The sequence below is a fragment of the Oncorhynchus mykiss genome, chromosome 14, assembly GCF_057628025.1.
Source record: "Oncorhynchus mykiss isolate SJ-2025 chromosome 14, ASM5762802v1, whole genome shotgun sequence".
Lineage (NCBI taxonomy): Eukaryota > Metazoa > Chordata > Actinopteri > Salmoniformes > Salmonidae > Oncorhynchus > Oncorhynchus mykiss.
In genome coordinates this window covers 34,574,324-34,585,000 of record NC_143035.1, presented here as the reverse complement: position 1 = coordinate 34,585,000, position 10,677 = coordinate 34,574,324, and the positions used below count along the sequence as shown (strand labels likewise).

At 43.7% G+C, this 10,677-nt stretch overlaps 2 protein-coding genes across 2 annotated transcripts in view; one reads left to right on the top strand and one right to left on the bottom strand.

The window, feature by feature from the left end:
• LOC118938724 (gamma-aminobutyric acid receptor subunit alpha-6-like) overlaps positions 1–1,775 on the bottom strand; it is a 33,153-nt gene extending 31,378 nt beyond the window's left edge. Inside the window, exons 1-2 of the mRNA XM_090198816.1 lie at positions 685–1,775; positions 408–475 (exon numbers count right to left, since the gene is read on the bottom strand). Coding sequence (XP_090054942.1) covers positions 408–475; positions 685–814 — 198 coding nt within the window. The 5' untranslated portion in view covers positions 815–1,775. The remainder of the gene's footprint in view (positions 1–407; positions 476–684) is intronic.
• LOC110489166 (growth/differentiation factor 9) overlaps positions 1–10,677 on the top strand; it is a 111,387-nt gene that overhangs the window by 43,265 nt on the left and 57,445 nt on the right. The gene's annotated exons all lie outside the window — the stretch shown is intronic.

Here is a 10,677-nt window from a genome sequence, read left to right as displayed (position 1 = left end):
GACATAATACATGTGTTTGTAACTAAATATCTACAGTTAAATCCTTATCCGACAAGACAGTCCAGAGAGAAGATGAGATAATTAGGACAATAACTAACTATAGATATTCATTCATCTATCCGTTTGAGCATTCAGTTTGCTTGACATATTGATTTAGAAGGACCCCAGGACCCTCCCTTAGTTAGTGTATTGAAACAGACTAATCAAACTAAATGGCTCATTATCTAATCTACAGTCTACCCATAAGGCAGCTGTGCAGTGGACAATAAAGCTCAGTTAACACCCATGTATAATAAATGCATGAGAAACTGTGTGTAAACAGAACATACAAACACAGTTGCTAACTTGACATACTGCACATGTATGTGACAGTAAGCCTATGTGGGAATATGCTGAGTGTTTCTTACCATTTCCACATCTGACACTGGGCCAAAGCTGGTGACAAAGATATCTGTTTTCACCTCTGTGACCATACCTGAAAAGGATCTGGTGATTTTAATTGTTGCTCATAAAAATATGGAAAACTGTAAATAGACATGGAACAATTCGTTTAGAGAAACTAACCAGGTAAAAAATTCTGTACAGTGTTATAGCCAAATTATGCTATTTCCTACTTATTCAATGAAAAGTTTTGTAGATGTAAAATATAGTAAAATAAATCAGGATAGAGGAGGACAGAACTACCTCCGGATCCTGGTCGCAACCAGTTGTCATATCCATCTAGTAGTCGGTCCAGAATACGGGTGACGTTTTCACCTGCGTAACTTTCTTGTCCATAGACACAGCCAACACTGTAAGAAATCAATACAATCATAATTGATGACAATTTAGACTGTCCTGTGTAGACCTATAAGATTAGTAGGTTAAACCTATTAGGATTAGGATTGTTATGTTTACTATCATACCCTGACTGAAGTACATTCAAGAAACTATAGAGGCCTAACCATTGATCAAATTAGAAAAAGGTTATTTTACTCACCAGGGTAAAGTGACCAATGTCAGAATCAAGAGAGCCATCCTTGGCAGCAGGTGTGTTGAAAAACGTTCCCTGGTAACTCTTTGAGTGTAAATTAAATAGTCAGCCTTTCTCTGTCCTCCGCGAGTCTAAACGGAATGTATTTTAAACACAAGGACGTGTGAAGTAATCGAATTAGGAGATTAGCACAGAAAATCCAACCCATGTTTAGACTGGGGCACTCTTTAGGAAAAGAGACAGTGACCGTTGGGTTACAGAAAAGATGGGAAAATGTGTAAACATGTAAACAGTTTTATTGTGTCCTCGGGCAGCTATAATCGTCCAGTTGTTAAAATGTATAATCTTGGATGGAATTTCAAGGATATTTGTAAAGAGTTATTTTTAGATCAAGAGTCTTGATCCCTGCGCGTCTAAACAGTAGGTGGCGCTATCTATTCACTTTTTCGGTTGAGCCACCCGAAAATCCACCAGCGAGGAAGTAACTCCAGGAAGTTTCTGAACGAGCTGACTGGTGTAAATACTATCCCACACAACTTTTGTCATATTTTCCAGATAGCTTATTCTTATAAGTATATGTTTTTGGGATGGTACCTGAACATCGTTTGAGAGAATAAACAACATTAAACTAGCTAGCCGGTTAGCTAACCATCAGTTCAGGGGGCGTGAGAGGGTTGCTAGCCAGCAGCAATGTCGTTCCTCTTGGAGGAGAGCGGTGTTATCCCGTGTAAAAGACCACGGGGAAACTGGTCCCAAACCACGGAGGAGGTATTTATTGAAGTGAATGTACTCCGTGGGACGTCTGGAAAAGAAGTCAAATGTAATCTTGGATACAAACTCATAGAACTACACGTCAAAAAGGCAACAAGTCTTCACCGTTAGGCTACACAACAACCACATTTCAAAGTTAGGGAGTCAACGTTATTTAAAATTAGAGTTACATTGAGAAAACCGTATTTCTTTTCAATGAAACTGGAAACTCCCGTCAGCAAAATATATATTACCTTCCCGAACGCAAAGCAAAAAAAGTGACTCTCCCGACACCAAAATAATAATTAAAAACAAAGTGACTTCTTGGTCAGACCAGATCCGACTGTTCTTCGTCGTGAAAGCATTAGATGGCAACGGACCAGAAGGTTGTGGGTTCGCACCTCAGACAGAGTAGCTTTCCACCCCAGACAGAGTAAATTAAATATATATATTTTAACTAGTTAAGTTAAGAACAAATTCTTATTTACAATGACGGCCTACTCTGGCCAAACCCGGACGACGCCGGGCCAATTGTGCACTTCCCTATGGGATTCCCAATCACGGCCGGATGTGATACAGCCTGGATCCGAACCCGAGCCTCTTGCACTGAAATGTGCCTTAGACCGCTGTGCCACTTGGGAGCCTACCAACGCAGAACATTTTAAGCTTTAGTTGCTGGCTATTCTTCTTCCGTGTCTTAACTCAACGACAGAAGGTCACAAGTGTTTCCCTAAAAGCTCTCTGGGTTTAAATAGCTTATATTGTACCATACGCGAATAGCTTAATCAATTGATAGTGACAGAGTTAGTTTACTTCCCAAGTTAAGTCTATTTTTTTTTTGTCTCCTGGACTAAAGAAGGTTGTAGCGCAGCCTCTAAACGTCAAAGAAAGGAAACAATAATATCCCCACTTTCATTGTAGTCACGTCTTTCCCAGGTATGTTAGCTTGTTTCTAGCATAAAGCATAGTGGACCAAAGCGTTGTTATAGATCACTTTATATAATCGGATTCATCAAAATCTTAAGCTTGCAAGGGTAGGCCTGAGTTTTTTGGGGGGCCATTTTCTTTAATAAAAGGTAGATCTATGGCATACCCCCTCAATTTGAGTTTTAGTTATAGCCCTTCACTGACATGGAGGTAGGCTACTTGAAGAGGGCATGGTGAGTTGAGGAATTGATGGACAAATCTATGAATATAACGGCCTATAGCCTAATGTCGTCTGTCAAACTGGTTGGCCTACCTCTTAAATAGGAAGAAAAAGTATCCAACACAAAAGCCCTCTTGTCGTTAGTAAAGTCGAATTAAAATGAAGACATTGAAATTAATTATGCTTACTTTCAGCACCATGAGCTGTCCAATTCCCATTGATTGTGCAGTGGCTGCTGTTTCAAGTTTCAGCACCAGAATGTAAGTTATTAGAAGCTGACTTATTGTGAGGTAATAAGTCTGATAAATTCATCAGGGGAAGTTTCAGCACCAGAATGTAAGTTATTAGAACCTGACTTATTGTGAGGTAATAAGTCTGATAAATTCATCAGGGGAAGTTTCAGTGCCAGAATGTAAGTTATTAGAACGTGACTTATTGTGAGGTAATAAGTCTCATAAATTCATCAGGGGAAGTTTCAGTGCCAGAATGTAAGTTATTAGAACCTGACTTATTGTGAGGTAATAAGTCTGATAAATTCATCAGGGGAAGTTTCAGCGCCAGAATGTAAGTTATTAGAACGTGACTTATTGTGAGGTAATAAGTCTGATAAATTCATCAGGGGAAGTTTCAGCACCACAATGTAAGTTATTAGAACCTGACTTATTGTGAGGTAATAAGTCTGATAAATACATCAGGGGAAGTTTCAGCGCCAGAATGTAAGTTATTAGAACCTGACTTATTGTGAGGTAATAAGTCTGATAAATACATCAGGGGAAGTTTCAGCACCAGAATGTAAGTTATTAGAACCTGACTTATTGTGAGGTAATAAGTCTGATAAATACATCAGGGGAAGTTTCAGCACCAGAATGTAAGTTATTAGAACCTGACTTATTGTGAGGTAATAAGTCTGATAAATACATCAGGGGCAAGACACATATGTGTTTAATAAACTCAGTTATAGTAGTCCTCCTCTTCTTCACGCTCTCCTTCTCGAACTGAACAGAACATAAGCTGTAGGCTAGTCCACACGCAAGATTATTTTTAGAAAAAGCCTTTGATCCTCCCCCTGAACTGTCACCGTAAGCCCACACAGCACAGCCATTGGTTAGGCAGCACGCAAAAAAAGTTTTGGATTGGTCAGAGCAGGCCGGGGGTCAATGTTTGGAATATCCATTACAGTGTGTAATGCAGCCTCGTTTTATTTACACCATCCCAGCATCTATCTTAGAAATATAACTTTGCTCTGTGGTTCTCCTAGCACACACTTTGTAGTCTGTAGACTATGGATCAAATCAAATGTATTTATAAAGAAATACAGAGACCCAGCCTTTACAGAAACCCCAAACAGCAGCAATGGAGATGTAGAAGCACGGCGGCTAGGAAAAACTCCCTAGCAAAGAAGGAACCTAGAGAGGAACCAGGCTCTGAGGGGTGGCCAGTCCTCTTCTGGCTGTGCCGGGTGGAGATTATGGCCATTAAGGCCAGATCGTTCTTCTAGATGTTCAAACGTTAATAGATGACCAGCAGGGTCAAATAGTAATCACAGTGGTTGTAGAGGGGGCAGCAGGTCAGCACCTCAGGTGTAAATGTCAGTTGGCTTTTCATAGCCGATCATTGAGAGTATCTCTACCGCTCCTGCTGTCTCTTGAGAGTTGAAAACAGCAGGTCTGGGACAGGTATTATGTCCGGTGAACAGGTCAGGGTTTCATAGCCGCAGGCAGAACAGTTGAAACTGGAGCATTTGATTGAGACCACACTAAATAGCCTATAGGCGCACATCGATCTATAGTCTAATAAGTAACTCGTTATAAAACATTGAGAAATATAGACATTTCATGAATTACAAATTACATGACCCTTCCCAGGACAAGGTTTACAAAATACTAAACCCTCTCCTTGACTGAAATTGAAAAAGCATGACACTCCCCCTTTTTCCTCCAGGTATCCATTCTGTAAATTGTAATCCATCCCTTAGTCTTGCGATGCCATCCTTCCAGAACTCGTCTAGTTTTACCTGCATACTGTACAGTAGGTGATGTGTTACCTGATGTGGAATAGAGTTCCATGTACTCATGGTTCCATGTAGTACTGTGCTCCTCCCATAGTCTGTTCTGAACTTGGGGATTGTGAAGACACCTCTGGTGGCATGTCTTGTGGGGTATGAATGGGTGTCTGAGCTGTGTGCTAGTAGTTTAAACAGACCTCTGGTGGCATGTCTTGTGGGGTACGAATGGGTGTCTGAGCTGTGTGCTAGTAGTTTAAACAGACCTCTGGTGGCATGTCTTGTGGGGTACGAATGGGTGTCTGAGCTGTGTGCTAGTAGTTTAAACAGACCTCTGGTGGCATGTCTTGTGGGGTATGAATGGGTGTCTGAGCTGTGTGCTAGTAGTTTAAACAGACCTCTGGTGACATGTCTTGTGGGGTATGAATGGGTGTCTCAGCTGTGTGCTAGTAGTTTAAACAGACCTCTGGTGGCATGTCTTGTGGGGTATGAATGGGTGTCTGAGCTGTGTGCTAGTAGTTTAAACAGACCTCTGGTGACATGTCTTGTGGGGTATGAATGGGTGTCTGAGCTGTGTGCTAATAGTTTAAACAGACCTCTGGTGACATGTCTTGTGGGGTATGAATGGGTGTCTCAGCTGTGTGCTAGTAGTTTAAACAGACCTCTGGTGGCATGTCTTGTGGGGTATGAATGGGTGTCTGAGCTGTGTGCCAGTAGTTTAAACAGACACCTCGGTGCATTCAACATGTCAACACTTCTTACAAAAACAAGTAGTGATGAAGTCAATCTCGGGTTTAATGAATCTCTGTTGCTGATGAAGGAACGTGGACATTAGGTGGATCATCCACTTTCTTTTAATTCAATCAACACATAATGGTTGAGTGTAAAGCTTGCATAATAAATCAGTCTTCCACAAGATCGACTCAATCCTTCCTCTCTACACATTTCTCATTCAGTGGATAAGCTGTTAGGGTTTATTTTCAACCAATATCTGCTAAGTGATGTGTCTGATCTGTATCGTTCTGATGAAGACGAACAGGGAGGGAGGTAACTGCTGGTCCTCTCTGCTAGAGGGTGGTAACTGCTGATGAAGACGAACAGGGAGGTACTGCTGGGCCTCTGCTAGAGGGAGAGTACTGTGCTGATGAAGACGAACAGGGAGGGAGGTAACTGCTGGTCCTCTATGCTAGAGGGAGGTAACTGCTGATGAAGACGAACAGGGAGGGAGGTAACTGCTGGTCCTCTCTGCTAGAGGGTGGTAACTGCTGATGAAGACGAACAGGGAGGTACTGCTGGGCCTCTGCTAGAGGGAGAGTACTGTGCTGATGAAGACGAACAGGGAGGGAGGTAATTGCTGGGCCTCTGCTTGAGGGAGAGTACTGTGCTGATGAAGACGAACAGGGAGGGAGGTAACTGCTGGGCCTCTGCTAGAGGGAGAGTACTGTGCTGATGAAGACAAACAGGGAGGGAGGTAACTGCTGGGCCTCTGCTTGAGGGAGAGTACTGTGCTGATGAAGACGAACAGGGAGGGAGGTAACTGCTGGGCCTCTGCTAGAGGGAGAGTACTGTACTGATACCTGGCTCCAGGACCAGATGCAAAGGAAACTAACTCTGGAGAGGTTCCACAGAAGTGGGGATACCACCTCAAATTCTCCCCAATTTCCTGGTATCTGTAGTTACAGTCTTGTCCCATCGCTGCAACTGCCATACGGAACCGAACCCATACCGAACCCAGGTCTATAGTGACGCTTCAAGCACTGTAATGCAGTGCCTTAGACCGCTGCTCCACGAGGGAGGACCTCGCAAATGGATTTTAACAAACAATTGGTCCCCCAAAAACTATGGCCCTCAGTTTAATTTCAAAATCCCGATGTGGCCCTCGAGTCAAAAAGTTTGCCCACCCTTGCTATAGACAGTCACACAAGGAGCATTAACATAAACACTGATTACACTTCTCAAGAGCCTCAAACCTCTTCATCCACATTATCTGAAAAACATAAATAGATGAAGGTATATTAACATGCAGGCTTGCTTTGTTTTTACACTGCTGCTACTTGCTGTTTATTTTCCATCCATAGTCACTTTACAAATTATCTTGACTAACCTGTACCCTCGCACATTGACTCGGTACCAGTATCCCCTGTATATAGTCTCCACATTGACTCGGTACCAGTATCCCCTGTATATAGCCTCCACATTGACTCTGTACTGGTACCCCCTGTATATAGTCTCCACATTGACTCTGTACCAGTACCCCCTGTATATAGCCTCCACATTGACTCTGTACCAGTATCCCCTGTATATAGCCTCCACATTGACTCTGTACCAGTACCCTCTGTATATAGCCTCCACATTGACTCTGTACCAGTACCCCCTGTATATAGCCTCCACATTGACTCTGTACCGGTACCCCCTGTATATAGCCTCCACATTGACTCTGTACCGGTACCCCCTGTATATAGCCTCCACATTGACTCTGTACCAGTACCCCCTGTATATAGCCTCCACATTGACTCTGTACCGGTACCCCCTGTATATAGCCTCCACATTGACTCTGTACCAGTACCCCCTGTATATAGCCTCCACATTGACTCTGTACCAGTACCCCCTGTATATAGCCTCCACATTGACTCTGTACCAGTACCCCCTGTATATAGCCTTCACATTGACTCTGTACCAGTACCCCCTGTATATAGCCTTCACATTGACTCGGTACCAGTACCCCCTGTATATAGCCTCCACATTGACTCTGTACCGGTACCCCCTGTATATAGCCTCCACATTGACTCTGTACCAGTACCCCCTGTATATAGCCTCCACATTGACTCTGTACCGGTACCCCCTGTATATAGTCTCCACATTGACTGTACCGGTACCACCTGTATATAGCCTCCACATTGACCCTGTATATAGCCTCCACATTGACTCTGTACCGGTACCCCCTGTATATAGCCTCCACATTGACTCTGTACCAGTATCCCCTGTATATAGCCTCCACATTGACTCTGTACCAGTACCCTCTGTATATAGCCTCCACATTGACTCTGTACCAGTACCCCCTGTATATAGCCTCCACATTGACTCTGTACCGGTACCCCCTGTATATAGCCTCCACATTGACTCTGTACCGGTACCCCCTGTATATAGCCTCCACATTGACTCTGTACCAGTACCCCCTGTATATAGCCTCCACATTGACTCTGTACCGGTACCCCCTGTATATAGCCTCCACATTGACTCTGTACCAGTACCCCCTGTATATAGCCTCCACATTGACTCTGTACCAGTACCCCCTGTATATAGCCTCCACATTGACTCTGTACCAGTACCCCCTGTATATAGCCTTCACATTGACTCTGTACCAGTACCCCCTGTATATAGCCTTCACATTGACTCGGTACCAGTACCCCCTGTATATAGCCTCCACATTGACTCTGTACCGGTACCCCCTGTATATAGCCTCCACATTGACTCTGTACCAGTACCCCCTGTATATAGCCTCCACATTGACTCTGTACCGGTACCCCCTGTATATAGTCTCCACATTGACTGTACCGGTACCACCTGTATATAGCCTCCACATTGACCCTGTATATAGCCTCCACATTGACTCTGTACCGGTACCACCTGTATATAGCCTCCACATTGACTCTGTACCGGTACCCCCTGTATATAGCCTCCACATTGACTCTGTACCGGTACCACCTGTATATAGCCTCCACATTGACCCTGTATATAGCCTCCACATTGACTCTGTACCGGTACCACCTGTATATAGCCTCCACATTGACTCTGTACCGGTACCCCCTGTATATAGCCTCCACATTGACTCTGTACCGGTACCACCTGTATATAGCCTCCACATTGACCCTGTATATAGCCTCCACATTGACTCTGTACCGGTACCCCCTGTATATAGCCTCCACATTGACTCGGTACCAGTACCCCCTGTATATAGCCTCCACATTGACTCTGTACCAGTACCCCCTGTATATAGCCTCCACATTGACTCTGTACCAGTACCCCCTGTATATAGTCTCCACATTGACTCTGTACCGGTACCCTCTGTATATAGCCTCCACATTGACTCTGTACCAGTACCCCCTGTATATAGTCTCCACATTGACTCTGTACCGGTACCCCCTGTATATAGCCTCCACATTGACTCTGTACCAGTACCCCCTGTATATAGCCTCCACATTGACTCTGTACCAGTACCCCATGTATATAGCCTCCACATTGACTCTGTACCGGTACCCCCTGTATATAGCCTCCACATTGACTCTGTACCAGTACCCCCTGTATATAGCCTTCACATTGACTGTACCAGTACCCCCTGTATATAGCCTCCACATTGACCCTGTATATAGCCTCCACATTGACTCTGTACCAGTACCCCCTGTATATAGCCTCCACATTGACCCTGTATATAGCCTCCACATTGACTCTGTACCAGTACCCCCTGTATATAGCCTTCACATTGACTGTACCAGTACCCCCTGTATATAGCCTCCACATTGACCCTGTATATAGCCTCCACATTGACTCTGTACCAGTACCCCCTGTATATAGCCTTCACATTGACTGTACCAGTACCCCCTGTATATAGCCTCCACATTGACTCTGTACCAGTACCCCCTGTATATAGCCTCCACATTGACCCTGTATATAGCCTCCACATTGACTCTGTACCGGTACCCCCTGTTTATAGCCTCCACATTGACTCTGTACCGGTACCCCCTGTATATAGCCTCCACATTGACTCTGTACCAGTACCCCCTGTATATAGCCTCCACATTGACTCTGTACCGTAATACCCTGTATATAGCCTCCACATTGACTCTGTACCAGTACCCCCTGTATATAGCCTCCACATTGACTCTGTACCAGTACCCCCTGTATATAGCCTCGTTGTGTAATTTTCTTCTTACTTTATATTTTCTTAACACTACTTCTTGAAATGCATCGTTGGTTAAGGGCTTGTAAGTAAACATTTCACAGTAAGGTTGTATTCGGCACAGGTGACAAATAAAATTAGATTTGACTTGCTTCTTCCACCTCTGTGTCACTTCCCACTCTGTCAACAGAACCCTGGCTTTGACTTCAGTGGAGCAGAGATCTCTGGGAACGTTGCAGGTGGTGGGCCAGCCTTTTACAGCTTGCAGAAGTAAAGTGACGTCAAACAGCAAGGTCGGACTCACCCACTGTACATTATACCCAAGACTTGTCATATGGACACTGAGGCTTGCCCAAGGTCTAGGGGTGAAGAGCTTGTACTGTAGAAGGACTAGTGCTGTGTTCATAACCAAGTGGGAAGGTGGCATTTATAACATAAGACTGGGGACAATCCACTTGAACTGGTAATTACTAGTGGGAAACTGGTCTATCACCCCTGACTTCTCCCACTAAAGTTACTTTGAAAAAGTAGTTCACTACATCAAAACTACTTTGTGATAATGATCAAATCTAACATGTCATAGACTACAAATTGCAAGAATAGATCACTTCAGGGTCAGTTAACAGAAAGTAAAATTGAGTCTATTAAACACAAAAGCAATATTTCAGGTCAGAATTAATTAGGTCTGATGCAAACAAAGGACATTTCCTACTTCACCCATATTTTCTAAGTAGTGTGTAGTTCCAGTAGTTGTAGTTCCAGTAGCAGCTACATGGCATAAAACCCATTACCTACTGAAAACTCTACCACGATTTGAATTAGGTTGAACTACCAAGCTAAACAACATGGTCTCAGAGAAAAAACGTATTATTTGACTAAACTCTGCGCCATTCCATTTAGTAAGATAG